Source organism: Pollicipes pollicipes, unplaced genomic scaffold (assembly GCF_011947565.3).
Source record: "Pollicipes pollicipes isolate AB1234 unplaced genomic scaffold, Ppol_2.1 Scaffold_7156;HRSCAF=8482_pilon_pilon_pilon, whole genome shotgun sequence".
NCBI lineage: Eukaryota > Metazoa > Arthropoda > Thecostraca > Pollicipedomorpha > Pollicipedidae > Pollicipes > Pollicipes pollicipes.
The window spans coordinates 14266-30656 of NW_023597016.1; the positions used below are offsets into that span (position 1 = coordinate 14266).

Genomic DNA, 16391 nt, shown 5'->3' on the forward strand with positions numbered 1-16391 from the left:
TCGTCACCACGAAGGCCAGGAGCACCCTCGGGCGTCTATTGTCACCACGAAGGCCAGGAGCACCTCGGGCGTCAGTCGTCCCCACGAAGGCCAGGAGCACCTCGGGCGTCAGTCGTCACCACGAAGGCCAGGAGCACCTCGGGCGTCAGCCGTCACCACGAAGGCCAGGAGCACCTCGGGCGTCAATCGTCCACGCGAAGGGCAGGAGCACCTCGGGCGTCAGTCGTCACCACGAAGGCCAGGGGCACCTCGGGCGTCAGTCGTCACCACGAAGGCCAGGGGCACCTCGGGCGTCAGTCGTCCCCACGAAGGCCAGGAGCACCTCGGGCGTCAGTCGTCACCACGAAGGCCAGGAGCACCTCGGGCGTCAGCCGTCACCACGAAGGCCAGGAGCACCTCGGGCGTCAATCGTCCACGCGAAGGCCAGGAGCACCTCGGGCGTCAGTCGTCCCCACGAAGGGCAGGAGCACCTCGGGCGTCAGTCGTCCCCACGAAGGCCAGGAGCACCTCGGGCGTCAGTTGTCACCACGAAGGCCAGGAGCACCTCGGGGGTCAATCGTCACCACGAAGGCCAGGAGCACCTCGGGCGTCAGTCGTCACCACGAAGGCCAGGAGCACCTCGGGGGTCAGTCGTCCCCACGAAGGGCAGGAGCACCTCGGAGGTCAGTCGTCCCCACGAAAGGCAGTAGCACCTCGGGCGTCAGTCGTCACCACGAAGGCCAGGAGCACCTCGGGGGTCAGTCGTCACCACGAAGGCCAGGAGCACCTCGGGCGTCAGTCGTCACCACGAAGGCCAGGAGCACCTCGGGGGTCAGTCGTCCCCACGAAGGCCAGGAGCACCTCGGGGGTCAGTCGTCACCACGAAGGCCAGGAGCATCTCGGGCGTCAGTCGTCCCCACGAAGGCCAGGAGCACCTCGGGCGTCAGTCGTCCCCACGAAGGCCAGGAGCACCTCGGACGCTAATGGTCATCTATCCCCAAGTACAGGTACAACGCATCCTATTGCCTTCTACACGCGGCATGAGCGGCGGCCGGCTGACGACTGCGCACCGAAGCCGGCGTCGGCCATCCGCCATCTGTTGCCCTCTCCAGACGAGACAGGCGACCGGTGTCGCAGGGCGTGAGTGGCGAACATCCACCGGAGCTTCACGTGGTTCTGTCCGTCTCGCCGAGCAGCCGTTACGTGACGCAGGGAGGGGCGGCGGCGGCGCGCTGCCGCCGTGGACGGGGACGGGGACGCGGATGGCCGACGACTACAGCTGGTCCACCATGCGACTCATCTCCGGCGGGGCCTTGCCCAGCAGCGCCAGCAGGCGGAAGGTGTGACGGACGGCCCATAGCTTCACTGAGTCCACGCTGTGACAGACGAGACGACGGTCAGTGTACCGTGTAACAGGGCTGACGTGCAGGGAACCGCCGCTCCACACTGTGCACGGCATCTACTTTATTGTCATATTGACGATTAGACTGGGAAGACATACCGCAATGTGATAAATGACTAAAATAAGTTTTTTCCAAATCCGCGTTGAGCATTCCGTTAACGGCACACTCGCGATGCCCGTACAGAAACGAAGACCGCCAGGTGCAGGGGGGGGGGGGGGGGGGGGGGGGGGGAGAGGGGCGCCTACGGGAGGCGCTGTGGGGCCGGCCGGCCGGCCGCGCCACTCACAACAGTCGCCAGTCGAAGACGAGTCGCTGCCAGTAGCCGGCCAGCTGGGAGCGCAGGCCACCGCCCTCCACGCGGAAGGCGCCCTGCGTGGCGCTGCGAGCCATCAGCCGGTACCGGTCCACCTGGCTGCCATGCTCGGCCGTGATGGCGCGGATCAGGTTCATGTTCCTGCCGGCGCCGGGAGGGCAGGGGTCACGCGGCGGCGACGGCCGGCCGCTGCCCGCACGGCACGCTATGGCCACGGGCTGCCCCACAGCGCGCGCGGATCGGTTCGGTTACGTTCATAGTCCACAGTCCAGGATTTTCCATACCCTCAAGTTAAAAGTTGCCAGGACCTGGAAGCGTAGGACCCACAGGCGCGCTACAGGCGACAGGCATATACAGGTGTGTATAGGCACAAAAGCCGAGTACTGCTCGCGTAGTAATGCACCTCTCTGCAAAGCAAACTGAAGCCATTTCGGGACGGTTGTTTTACAGAGCTTAAGCTGTCACGGCAAAGCGCCTAAGTACAGTGTAGTTGTTACTTCATGCAGCGCTATCTACCCACCCCCGGCTACAGAGGCCCTCTCTCTATTACCGGCTCCCACCCACTGACTAGGAAACACCGGTCACTTCCCAGGTGCAGTTCTGTCGTGTCCTCTTTGCCCCCCCCCCCCCCCCCCCTGTTAACTATGCCCGCTGAAGCGACTCCAACTACCCGGCCTCGCTGGACGGACGCGGGGTAACCCTGTCCACTGGATGAGTGTGCAGAAACATGTGTCAGGACGGTCATGAGTGGGACCGGTGAGAGGACAGCGCTCAAGGACCTGTGGAAAGGAGGAACACATGGATTTGAGGGGGCCGTCAGTGCAAAGGCCATTCACAACAGCCAGACTGAATGCTTGCATTAACTGACGCAAGGAGCAGAAGATCCGGGCAGTTACAAGCAGCGGCTGCTTAATTGTGCAGAGTCGATCACTCGTGATAAGTGTGGTTGACGCGGTGGAGGCTCTCCGCCCACAGCGCGGGATGCAGGGGTGCGCGGCTACGACGCGCGGGCTCTGGGTCTCTCCAGCCACCGGGCATAACTCCGGTCTCAGCAGCCAGCGTGTGTGGGGCGAGGGGTGGGTGGGGTTGGGGTGGAGGGGGGAGGGGGAGCGCAGCACAAAGCAGCGCGTCAGGGACGGTGAGCCAGCGGAGGCGGGCCGGGGGACACGCCGCGACAGCCCCTCCTCGAAGCAGCAAACCACTAAGGTAGAATCTCGACAAGCGAGCATGCACCATGCGCGTGACAGCAATAGCGACAATATGCAGGACACGGCTTCTACGGCTACTCGAATGCCAGGGCAAGTCTAAGTGAAAAGTAGCAGTACACGGGGCTACGTTGTTTGAAGTGTCATCAATTGACGTGGATGACCGTAGAATCTGGGTCCTGGCTCTCAGCGCACACAAGACCAAGCCAATCCCGCACCCACACGCCCATCCATGCAAACATGCTAGCGACATACTAGGACTGGACACATGCGGTTTGCTTAGCCGGGTTTCAGAGGTCAGTGTGGCAAGCAAGCGTAATGAAAAGGCGCTGAGTGCGAGGAAATAGCGATACTTTGCTTTCATTGGCGCTGAGTGCGAGGAGAAACTGAGTCGGACTAGTCCAGTTCACAGAATTACCATACAATTTCCACGTCAGTGGGATATAAGCATTGCAGAGCATGAGGTCAAAGCATAAAGGTGTTGCCAGAACTATAGCCGTAAGTGGGTGTCGTGGGCGAGAGCACAGATGACACAGGGCGTCATTGGAGGACCGTAGGCGGCTTCGGCCAAGCAGCCGGCGCGTGCGCGACGGCAGGCAGACGGACAGGCGGCGCCAGGCGGCAGGCGGACAGGCGGCGACAGGCGGCAGACAACGGCGCCGGGCGGCGAACAGCTGGCAGACAGCTGACGGCACACAGACGGGCGGCGCCAGCGGCGGACAGGCGACGCCAGACGGCAGATGGCTGGCGGACAGCTGGCGACGGACGGCTGGCAGGCAGCTGTCGGCAGTCCGACGGCGACCGGCCGGCAGGTTGTCCGACGGACGGAAGGCAGACGGCGGCGGACGGACAGCCGGCGGACGCCGGCGGACGCCAGCGGACGGACAGGTGGCGCCGGGCCGTCACGCGGCTCCAAACGAGCAGACGGCTTCAGAACAACAGACGGCGGAAAGCTAGCTCCAGACGGACGGCAAGCGCCAAGCGGACAGACGGCGGAGGGCTAGCTCCACGTGGATAGGGGGCTCCAGCTGGACGGACGGCGGCACACGGGCGGAAGCGGACCGCTATTATCAGACCGGCAGACCGCGCCGGGCGGGAGCGGAGAGCTCAGACGACAGGCCAATTTTCGAGAGCTCACGGGCACCGAGTGCTTGATTAAAAGGCCCTAGTCCAGCCGGATAGCTGTCGGGTTCGGCCAGCTGAGCACAGCCCCGGCATGCTGTACCAAATGGAGGTGGGTCACGAGAGGCTCCAGCGGCGCCCATGCCAGACGGCGAGCCCGCGTGCGCCGGCCTGATTTTCTGCACAGCCGGCGCCAGCTGCGCAGGGGTGAGCCGCAGCCGACAGCCTGCTCTCACCGGCTGGCTGGAGCGCATCGTGCTGTTGTTAGCAGGGGCATTCGTGGAAGCAACGAAGCGATCGCCGACAAGCCAACGGATTCAGCCGATGGGAGGTGACGTCGGATGACGAGCATGACACCACTCACTCGTCTCTCCTAGCTATCGTGCATCAGAATGTGCAGTGTAAGCCGAAGAAGCACAGTCCATCGAGAGAAGAGAAGCTGGTGGCTGCCCGGCTCCCTGGCCCGTACATAGTACAGTGACCCGTCGCAGAGCCCCGTACGCTGCACTGGGTCGCCAATCCGTCTCCGTGGCCTGTACACCGCCGGGCGCCGCCCAGCGCCCGCCGCCTGACGTGCGGCGCTCCAGCCGCCGTCCTGTACACCGCACGCGGTCAGTGGTCCGCCGGAGCATCCGCATTCACCAGCGTTCACCGGAGGCCTAGCGAGACCCCGACCCGGCGCCGCCTCCGCCGGTAACGCCGCTGTTGCCGCCGCCGGTGACGCCGCCCGGCGGCGGCCGGCGGCAGCGGCCGGCTCCGGCCGCCGCGCGCGCCACCCACCTGATGACCAGCAGGACGGAGCGCGGCAGGCGGCGCAGCGCGGCCGAGATCTGATCGAACCGCTCGGCCGCCTGGCGCCGCATGTACTCGAGATCGCCGGCGGCGGCGTGGCGCAGCGCGTGCAGCGCCGCGCCCGCCGCCCGCCGCGGCAGCGGCCGCTGCAGCAGCATTTCACACAGCAGACAGTAGTCTGCAAGAGACGGACCGCAGCGTCACCGATTCTCGCGCACGACTCTCACGCGGCGGACCGCAGTCTCTCGGCGAGACTGCAGTCCGCGGGACAGACCGCGGCCTGTGCGACAGACTGCAGACTGCAGCGTGCGAGGACGGCCGTCGGCTCCACTGACCGCATGATCAGCGCCAGCGAGGGCGGCAGCGCGCGGACCGTGTCCCAGACGCGGAAGTGCAGGTCGGTGACCCACGCCGTCAGCTCGGGGGTGAGCGGGCTGGGCGGCAGGCGCGGGCCGCGTGCGTCCCAGAACAGCGCGAAGAAGTCGCCGCTGGCCGTCGCGCCCGGCGGCGCCGGCACCAGCCGCTGGGTCAGTGCGATCGCCAGCAGACGGTAGTCTGGGGGCAGGCGCGGGCGCTGCTGGGTCAAAGGGAGGGATGGAGAGTGGGCCCGCCCCACCGGGCGCCCGCTGCGCAGGCGAGGGACGCCTATGCTCCGTCTGTGGTGTGCCGGGCCTACCTGTAACCTGGTACCGAGTCAGGGGCTTCCCCATGGGCAATATGTCCCAGGTCTGTCCACGAACGGACGCCGTGCACGGGACTTCCTCCCTGTGAACAATTACCTACCCCCCCCCCCCCCCCCCCGGAGACTAGGTATGTGCCCAGCGTACCTCAACACCAAAAATATCTCATTGGGGATGTTGTTGAAGGCTTCGCGCATGCGTTCGCGGGCGTTCTCCCAGCGCTTCTGCATGGCGGCCCGGTCTTCTTTGGACATGGTCTTCCAGGCGTTGCGGTCAAAAGCCTTCGGGCCGCGCTTGCCGAGGAACTCATTCTCCTGTTTGGAGCCGGCCGGCGGCGCGACGTACTTCTGCGCCACGAACATGCAGAAGAAGCGGTACTCGTCTGCAGACAGGGGCACACTCACCGTCCAGCTGCCGCCCCGGCGGTGCGGGCGGCCGGTCTGGACTCCGCCCGGCCTGGTCCAGTCCGAGCCGCCCCGTCACGGCGTCACGTCACGGTCACGGCCCAGCAGGCGTCTCACTCGCACGGGATGTCACGTGATCGCCCTGATCACCATCCAACGGACACCACGTGACTAATGATCGTGGTGGATCGTGATTAGCGACCTCACACGGTCGGTGTGACCACGCTCAGGCTGATGTTATGATATCAAAGTGACGTAATCGGCATGATCTTCTTGCACGATCCGTCCGCTCATATTCGATATAACCACCGGTCGTGAATGATCTCAGACACAACGGAACCCAGTCTCTACCCTGCGGCAGACGCCATCACATGCATACTGCTGTTTGGAGGTGAGGTCTCCGTCTGCTCCTGTCCCCTGTTTGGAGGTGAGGTCTCCGTCTGCTCCTGTCCCCTGTTTGGAGGTGAGGTCTCTGCTTGCCCCTGTCCCCTGTTTGGAGGTGGGGTCTCCGTCTGTTCCTGTCCCTTGTTTGGAGGTGAGGTCTCTGTCTGCCCCTGTACCCAGTTTGGAGGTGAGGTCTCCGTCTGCCCCTGTCCCCTGTTTGGAGGTGAGGTCTCCGTCTGCCCCTGTACCCAGTTTGGAGGTGAGGTCTCCGTCTGTTCCTGTCCCTTGTTTGGAGGTGAGGTCTCCGTCAGCTCCTGTCCTCTGTTTGGCGGTGAGGTCTCCGTCTGCCCCTGTCCTCTGTTTGGAGATGAGGTCTCCGTCTTCCCCTGGCCCCCGTTTGGAGGTGAGCTCTCCGTCTGTTCCTGTCCCCTGTTTGGAGGTGAGGTCTCCGTCTACCCCTGTGCCCTGTTTGGAGGTGAAGATCTCCGTCTGTTCCTGTCCCTTGTTCGGAGGTGAGGTCTCCGTCTGCCCCTGTACCCTGTTTGGAGGTGAGATCTCCGTCTGTTCCTGTCCCTTGTTCGGAGGTGAGGTCTCCGTCTGCCCCTGTACCCTGTTTGGAGGTGAGATCTCCGTCTGTTCCTGTCCCTTGTTCGGAGGTGAGGTCTCCGTCTGCCCCCTGTACCCTGTTTGGAGGTGAGATCTCCGTCTGCCCCTGTAGCCAGTTTGGAGGTGAGGGTCTCCGTCTGCCCCTGTACCCAGTTTGGAGGTGAGATCTCCGTCTGCCCCTGTACCCAGTTTGGAGGTGAGGTCTCCGTCTTCCCCTGTACCCAGTTTGGAGGTGAGCTCTCGGTCTGCCCCTGTACCCTGTTTGGAGGTGAGGTCTCCGTCTACCCCTGTACCCTGTTTGGAGGTGAGATCTCCGTCTGCCCCTGTACCCTGTTTGGAGGTGAGGTCTCCGTCTACCCCTGTACCCAGTTTGGAGGTGAGGTCTTCGTCTACCCCTGTCCTCTCGATGCAGATGCACACCCGTCCCGTTTCTTACTTCGAAAACGACAGGAGTGGCATGTCATAGACAGCAAAATATCTTGAGATGACTTATGCTCGGCGCAGGCATCTTCCTCCTTATAATCCCGCCGACCTCCCATGACTGACGCACCATAAACCGAGCGATCATAACAAAGTGACGACCGCCCAGTCATTGCAGACTACAGCGCACATACTGAGTCCCTCACTCAGCCCCTCCTCACCGAGCTGCACGCGTTTGGTGTCCCCAGTTGCCCAGATCTTACGCGGAGCCTGCTAGCCCAAGGACACGCGACATCGCTCCTCTCGGTACCATGCTCTGACAGAGAGCCCAGTCTACTGCGGTCCAGGCCACCGGCTCCGGCAACATGGCCAGGGCAGCGACCCTTCAACTCCAACGACGGAGTCTCTCTCACATACAGCGGCTTCTAGCTACAGAAGGCCCTCCACCCTCACGCAGTCGACAGGCTACCCGCGGTCATACATAGGTCTAAATGCCGTCATTACAACACGACAGTGAATCCCTAGTTTGCGAACAATGAGTTAATATGCTGTCATTCAGGTGGAAAAGTGGTAAGCATACATAACACTCATTATCTGCGAGAAAGCCAATGGCATGACTGCATTCAGCACCCGAATACTTTAAGAGAGATACAACATGGTCGCTGACATGCTTAGATCATTTTAAAACGCAAACCATCACACCACGCGTAAAAAACCGGCAAATATACGCCAAAAGAATGCAAAGCAAATTTGGAATATGATGCCCTTATACAAAGTTAACCCCCACCTCACCGTGAACGGGCGTCGCCGTTTCGGTTAGTTTAGAAACACTGCTTCGCGGCTGCGTCCCACTGACGTCACAGCGGGAGTCTCCTTTTGCAACACCAAAGTCTCGTGTTGGTACCGCGAGCCGCGCGGCCGGCCGCTCACCTGACACGCCCAGCTGTTTAGCGAAGCGCGCCATGTTCGGGTGGTCGTTGAGCACGATGGCCTTCCACAGGTTGGCGAGCGATGTGCGTACGTTGTCGGAGAGCCGCTGGTAGAGCCCGTGGTCCAGCAGCACCAGTTCCGCCCGGCCGTCCCGGTCGCGCCGCACCAGAACTGGAGGCGGCGGAGGCGGGGTCAAACATCGGTCGGTCGGCCGTCGGCGGTCGGAGCCGTCCCGGTCGCACCGCGACAGGACTGGACGCGGCGGAGGCGGGGGTCAAACATCGGTCGGTCGGCCGTCGGCGGTCGGATGCACGGCATGAGTCACACAGCTGAGGGTACCAACCAAAACAGACGCAATAGACAATGCAACAGAAGGCATACATCACACAGTGAAACATGTTGAGTCGCAACAGTTGGACGTGACCTGTATGTAGGGCAACGGGGGTTATTTGTCGCAAAGCGCAGAAGCCATTCGCCCCGCGGCGCATGTCATCAGTCACATGGCGAGCATCATCAGTCAAAAGGTTGGAGGAGATGGTCGGCCATATGACATACCACAAGGTTGGAGGAGACGGTCGGCCACATGACATACCACACGGTTGGAGGAGACGGTCGGCCACATGTCATACCACAAGGTTGGAGGAGACGGTCGGCCACATGACACGCCAGAAGGTTGGAGGAGACGGTTGGCTACATGACACACCACACGGTTGGAGGAGACGGTCGGCCACATGGCATACAACACGGTTGGAGGAGACGGTCGGCCACATGGCATACAACACGGTTGGAGGAGACGGTCGGCCACATGGCATACCACAAGGTTGGAGGAGACGGTCGGCCACATGACATGCCACAAGGTTGGAGGAGACGGTCGGCCACATGACGCACCACACGGTTGGAGGAGACGGTCGGCCACATGGCATACAACACGGTTGGAGGAGACGGTCAGCCACATGGCATACAACACGGTTGGAGGAGACGGTCGGCCACATGACACACCACAATGGTCGGAGGAGACGGTCGGCCACATGGCATACCACCAGTCACACATCCGACAGTGAGAGCAACACACTGCGAGAGCGACGACCGGCGTGTTTCAGCGTGACATGGCTCGTTCCGCCACAGCGCATCACCGTCGCATCAATACGACTGTCCCACATCAGACCCACCCACTGGAACGAAGCATCCAGCCAACAGTCCAAGCCCGCGAGCGTGACTGCGCACGCTGACGAGTGAGGGGCACACGACACCAGCGCCGCGCGCCCGCCCGAGCGCGCGAGCGCGGCCCCCACTCACTGTTGCCCGGGTGGGGGTCGGCGTGCACGAAGCCCGAGTGGAAGATCTGCTCGGCGAACGAGCGAATCAGCTTCGTGTCGACGTCGGCGATGTCCAGGCCCAGCGCCTCGATGCCCTCGCGGTCACTGATTTTGACGCCGTCGATGTACTCGGCCGTCAGCACCCTCTGGCGGACGCACAGCGGAGAGTCAACAACAGCGGAGAGTCAACAGTCAGTGAGGGAAACACAGCGGACAGCCGCTGATATGTGCAGAAGGAGAGTCAAGAGGAGTCACCGGAAGGAAACAGGATGCTCAGCTGACACCCGCTGATGAGCGCAAAGTGACGAGTCGAGTAAAAATTCAAGAGCGTCAAGAGCAGTCTTAAGGGGGGGGGGGGGGGGAAACAAAACGGACGGCCGACATTAGCTGCATTAGCATTAGCATTACCAAAGTAGACTGTCATGAGTCGCTGGTGGAAAAGAGCGGCCAGCCAATATCCGTTGATGAGCACAGAGGGCAGAGTCAAGGAATCACGGGGGAGGGGGGAGAGCGGCCAGCCACGCCAGGTGATGAGCAAAGAGGGAAGGGCCCAGTCAAGACCCACCGCCGAAGGCCGAATGGCCAGCTAGCACATGCTGTCGGACAGGGAGCTGATAATTCAAGTCCCCTCCAACTATGTAAGCGTTCCGCTATCCGGCGCAGACTGCACAGGCGTCTGGCGCCCGCACCGCTGCGTGATCCGCTGTCCGACGCAGACTGCACAGGCGTCTGGCGCCCGCAACGCTGCGTGATCCGCTGTCCGACGCAGACTGCACAGGCGTCTGGCGCCCGCAACGCTGCGTGATCCGCCCTCCGAAACAGACTGCGCAGGCGTCTGGCGCCCGCACCGCTGCGTGATCCGCCCGACAGAACAGCCCGTTCGCGACCGCACCATCAATCATGGCAACATTGTAGCAGCGATGTGACAGCGTCGCGTGCCCCATGCCCAGTGCCAATCAAAACATCGCTATCAAACTGGCGTCCTGTCAACAGCATGCATGCCAGTCGGTAAAGGCTAAAAACCTGCGCGCACGCGAGGACGCAGCCTTAAAAAGGCGACTGCCGGTAACATTCATAGCACAATGCATGTCAACATTACGAAAGAAGGTTCGCGCCACTGCAGCATGCAAAGAACATAGCTTCAATTAATCCTGCCTCAGACGCCCCCCCCCCCCCCGCAGAATCAGCGGAGCCGCGAACCGCACCCCTCGCGCCCCTGCCGCCGGGGACTGACCAGCGACGTCTTCTCCCAGTGGACTGTGGGCACGTGCACGAAGCTGAAGTGGGCCAGGTCCTTGGCGCAGCGCTCAGCGTTCCTTGCTTCGTTCACGAAATCCAGCTCTTCGGCGAGCGTCTTCTTCAGGTCCTTCATCACCCATTTGAGCGTGAACTTGGGGTGCATCCAGGAGATGAGCTCCAGCAACAGCTCGATGGTGCTGATGTCGCCGTGAAAGCGGTCCTGCAGGTCGATGTACTGCACCTTCACCGCCACCTGCCGGCGGGACGGGGCGGGGCCTGTCGTGACCGGATCGGTACCTCCTGAGCCACATTCGCTGACCGCGTCACACGCCTACACCATGGGTCACCCAGTGCTTGCTGGCCTTATGCCAGCTCTACAGACGCGTGACAGCGCAGCGAACGCCACGGACCACTGCCGGCGGCATTGGGTTAGCATGCCGTTCAATGCAGTACGTTGTGCAAAAGGCCATTGCGCAGGGATAGCATCGTGGAAGCGAGGGAGAGGACAGGGAGGTCAGTCAGCAGTCATCTCCGGAAAAAAAACATTGAGGCTTGATGTGCGTGCGCGCTTACGTGCGTGGCAGGAGATGAGGAAAAAGACTGCTAAAGGACACGGAGGATTAAAGCAAGATGTGATCAAATACGCAAACCATGAAACCTGCGTGTGACACTGCCGACTATCCCAACCGTCACACAACAATACCTGCGTGTGACACTGTCGACTGTCCCAACCGTCACACAACAGTACCTGCGTGTGACACTGTCGACTGTCCCAACCGTCACACAACGGTACCTGCGTGTGACACTGTCGACTGTCCCAACCGTCACACAACAGTACCTGCGTGTGACACTGTCGACTGTCCCTACCATCATACAACAGCTGTCAGAGGGCGCGGCAGGCGACAGCACGACCCCACATCTCAGATGATCGCCTCGGGGCAGAGATTGGAGGAGGGTAACGTGCCGACAGTGCGGACGATATCGTGTTCGCCACGTGCAGCGAATACCGTGTGTTGTCCGCTGCCCATACTGGACGCCAACCTCTCAGGCAAACCGGTAAAGCATGTCACCACGCGCCATCGTTTGTCCGCTCATCGTTCACCAGGTCTTCCAAGCTGCGGCAAGTTCTCGTCCGGCTGTTGGCTGGACGAGCATCATGCAGCATCTGTGGCTGTTCGCCGGCGGCCACCGCCCACTCTCACCTGCTCGCCACTGTGAGTCTTGGCCTTGAACACCTGCGCCAGGCTGGCGGCCGCCACGGGCTCCGGGTCGAACTCAGCGAACAGGTCCAGGTGCGAGCGGCCGAAGTCCTCCATGAACAGCTGGCCCACCTCATCGGCCCGTCGGTTCAGGCACTTGTCCTGCAGCACCTGCAGCACGGCCAGGACAACGGGCTCTTGGCTGACTCCCTGGGACCACGCCGTCCCGCAGACCTTGGTCTGCACGCGGACGCGCGGATGGCGCGTACAACGCCCCTGGCGCCGCTGCGCACGCCCGTCTTTGCGCGGAAGACGCGCGGCTGATCATCGTAAAAGGACTCCGCTACAAAGTGTACTGCTTGAGCACAAAACACAAGGCAATGTTTCAAGTAGACTACAACCGCCCGCTATCCCGCTACTTCCTTCGCATGAATATGACATGGTCGGCGGACGGTGGCAGCTGGTCCGGCCCGCCTCCACGGAGCCCCGCCACCCACCTTAAGCGTGTTGAGGTACTCCTTGGGCAGGATGTGGTTCATGGACACCAGACCTTGGCCAAGCTTGACGTAGAGGCCGCCGTTCTTGAGGCAGCCGACGAGAATGCGCTGGGCCGACAGCTGGTGGCAGCCCGACATGGCTTTCTCGTACTCCTCGCACGTGTCGTCCATGCCGCGTGTCGACCACCAGTAGTCGAGCGAGATGGTGGCGGCCCGTCCACCACCGACCTGCCGTCACGTGTGACGTTCACCATCTGACGTTACGATCATCGCGTGTAACGTTACGATCTTCAGTGTGACGTTTGATCACCGCGTTAGGACGTTATGATCACTCGCGTGAGACGCAGCGATCATCACGTTGTGGCGTTATGATCACTCGCGTGAGACGCCACGATCATCACGTGCGACCCACGATCATCACGTGCAAACGACCACGAACCACGGGCGGAGTACGCGGTGGCAGCACCCAGGAAAGCACGTGACGCGATCGCTGAGGGGCGTCATATGCAACTGTAAATGGAGCATGAGGTCACGAGAATTAATCACCCGCTTACTGGACGGTAACGGCTTTCCTGCTACAACCATGGCGGGGAATATTGTGCCTTGCACCCAGAGCCAAGCGCGGGGGTCTGCACACTCCCACAGGTTTAAACCCGAGGCGGAAGGCGGCTCCGTGTCTGCGAGACAGCACGGCGTACTCACAGGTGACTCACATGGCGGAATCACATGCACGCGCAACACCCCGCACTGCCGTCTTTTCGCCTCGATGCTGTGAAACACTGAATAAAAAACCGGCCCGCAGCTTCGAAAACGAACAGCCGTGGGGCCAGTTTCCATAACCATTCATCCCCGCCCGTATTTTGGGTAAACGCCGTTGTACTGCGTAGGGAAGAGCCAGGCGAACTCGCGTCGGCAGCCGATCCTACCGAACGAAGCGCCCGATGCCCTCGTACGTGACTCTGAACTGGCGGCGCCCGATGTCGTCCAGGGTGGCGTAAGTAGACGCCCGGGACTACCCACGCCACCCTACCGCCGCTCCAGCCAAGCCTGTACTTGAGGAGTCTGCCGACAGAGCGCCGCGCCGGGGCGCCGGCCGCCGTGCTCATCTGTCGACATGACAGCGGCAAACTTGCCAGCTGAGCCCACGACGGAGCGCCATGGCCGTTCGCCACGCTGGTACACGATTTCTGAGCAGGCAGTGTTCTGAAATGACACAGGCGTCGTCTTATAGGCCAAACGCATTTTAGACAGGCTTTATCGCTCTCCTCCCTCCCCTCCCTATCCAGCACCAGAGCAAATGGTGTCGATGCACTCACGTTCCAACAGGCCAGTAACGCACCGCAAGCAAAACCCCCGGCATTAAGGTCGTATTTCCCACACCAGCTAGCGTTACAAGCGCGATGCAGGCGGAAGCCTCCAGGTGACGGCCTGCACGCTCCCAGCTCTGGCAGACGAGCGAGCTGCAAAGCCCAGCCAGCAGTTTCGCCGGCGGGTTGTAAGACAGACGGCCCATCGGGCGGCACTCCGGAGGGTGCGTGCCCAGCTCCGTGGCCGGCTCAGCCAACCGCCGCAGACGTGATGGCGTTGGTGGGGCTGACGCGGCGGGCAGTGAAGCCGGCGATCGTCTTGAAAGGGGTTGACTCTCACTCGGGTAATACTTGCAAATGTCAAACAAACCACGAAGTTGGAATGGGGTCTGTTCCAATCAGCATTCGTATGCGGGCACGTGCGCGATAACTTTTCGCCAACACCCCGTACATATGACACACAAAATTAACTGGCGACAGTGATACATGGCGCAGATGTGCGTCACGTGGCCCACGTATCACCGACCGGCCACCACGACGTGCGTCAAACGGTCCCTCTGTGCGAGCGACTCACAAGCCGGCTCCCACGCGCTTCACGCTGCTCACGTGCCGCACCATCGTCACTTCGCTTCGCCCTCGGCGGGTCCGTCAAGCCCGGCCGCCCTCTCAGCCGGGCTCCACAGCACCGTCCTGCCGTACCCTCGCACTCGGCGGCGGCAGCCGACTGGCGCCGCCGGCGGGCGTGCCCGCTGCCAGCGGCGGCGGCGCCATGCTGTGCGAGCTGGCAGCCCCCGCGCCGCCGGGCGTCATTCAAGGTCACGGCAGGCCGCCACCGGCGCAAGGACCGGTCTATGGTAGGGGGGGACGCAGATGCCCCCCCCACCCCCTCTAAAAAAAAATCGCCAACGATTGGCTTTAATATTTCGGAAAGCCTAGCGCGCAATAGCTGAATTCACATATAGCGTAGCATGGGCGGTGAAGAGATACAAATTCGTTGCACTACTACCTAGCCTCTTACTTCACCTAACGCTAGCACGTCTCGTCGACCTAACCGCTTCGTACGCACTACATACCCTGCCCCATCCCCCTGCCTGCAGCGGTTGCACTGCCGCTGTTCCAGCCCCATCCGCAGCCGCCGGCGCCACTCCACAGTACTCCCCGGCCCTCGAGCCACGGCGCGGGGACGGGGAGGGGAGGGGCGGGCGGCGGCGTACCCGTCGCACCTGCACGCTCACCATGACCGGCCGGTGTGGGTCCGGTGGTATCGGCCCCGCGCCAGGCCTATCTCGCCGCTGATAAAGGCTGACCGGTGGTCACGCGGCGCGGCGGCGACTGGATTGTGATGAGGCAGCGGACGGTCTCTCCTCATGAATGTGAGTCAATCTGCCAGCTTGCAAGTGATCCTGGACGAGTCTGGCTGCTTGAAGGAGTGTCCCACATTTGAAGCACATTTCATAAATATCATCTCGTGAAGCCTCAGGACCAACGTCTAAGTAAATTACTGGGTAGTGTGGCTGCAGCACCGTCAAGACATGATATGCATACCAACTTCAATTATGATCGAGTCCAAATTACGCTGCCAACGCTTTGTAGCAGCACTATGCTTTTTCTCTGCAGTTGTCGAAATCGCCGTCGCCATGACAACCGCCGGGTGCAACTTAAAGAACGCTTGTGATTGGCCCAGCAGGCGGCAAGGGTCTGTCACCGAGAAGTGCATTGCTTTAAGTTTAAACCAGTGCGCCACAACAGCATGTGATACTCCCTCTCCCAAAACCAAGTGCGCCTAAAAAAAACTAAAAAAGAGTAACTGAGGTAAACGCCATAAGGGAGAGAGAAAACCCAGAGTATAGCGTTTCGTTAAATTCGCCGGAAAAATATCCATGCCCGCGCATCTTTTTGCCTAAACAGTGTGGTTAAAGTCCTCGTAGCATTCACTACATAACATTTTTAATAAATTAGCGTGTTGCAGACATAACAGAAGACATACATCGGAAAAAGCACGGCAAACGAAATGTATTACTTTCATTGTGGTGGTAGGGCGTACAATAAGATTTATCCAGCAGGAGCGGCTACTTCAAATCGAAACTCTGAGCTATTCAGCCGTGACCGCTGGCCGGATGTTACGTTTTTCGGCCGGATCGGACCAGACAGCAGTCGGCGGGCGCTCCAGCTGACGCAGCCGGAGCGGCCTGCTTACCGCGGACCGCGGGCTCGGAGGGGCGCCGACACAGTGCCGGCCACGCGAAGCTCTCGACACTACCGGCACCGCCGACGCCACCTGACACCGCCTCATACCGTCTGACACCGCCTTACACCGTCCTAGCACCGCCTGACACCGCTATGACAACACTTGCTACCGCCTGACAGCGGGGTTCCACCGTCGAGCAGGCGCGGTCAACACGCGAGCCAGGAGCGAACACAGGCCACACAGCGTGATCATCCGTCTTTGAGGTACAGTTAAAGACATTGGCACCGTGGTGGCCAAGGCCGGCACTTAATCAGCACCGGGGCAACGCCGGAACAGCACCGCCAGGACTCTGAATCTGAACCGGCCTTGAAGTCAGCCGTTTCGGGTCTCGGAAACACGAACCTAAG

General features: G+C 61.5%; 1 protein-coding gene across 2 annotated transcripts; it reads right to left on the reverse strand.

The window, feature by feature from the left end:
* Nucleotides 1–919: 919 nt before the first annotated feature.
* LOC119108991 (aarF domain containing kinase 5) lies at nt 920–12693 on the reverse strand. Of its 2 annotated transcripts, none has more exons than XM_037232537.1 (8): nt 12490–12693; nt 11996–12163; nt 10789–11046; nt 9535–9700; nt 8239–8409; nt 4803–4992; nt 1669–1836; nt 920–1355 (listed from the first exon to the last, which is right to left on the reverse strand). In XM_037232537.1, the coding sequence occupies exons 1-8, from the start codon at nt 12658–12660 to the stop codon at nt 1253–1255; spliced, it is 1395 nt and encodes a 464-aa protein (XP_037088432.1). In that variant the 5' UTR covers nt 12661–12693; the 3' UTR covers nt 920–1252. The 2 variants fall into 2 exon arrangements, with proteins under 2 accessions (XP_037088432.1, XP_037088431.1); XM_037232536.1 differs by lacking the exon at nt 4803–4992 and adding an exon at nt 5642–5876 and having other exon boundaries at nt 12490–12687.
* Between the last annotated feature and the right edge of the window lie 3698 nt (nt 12694–16391).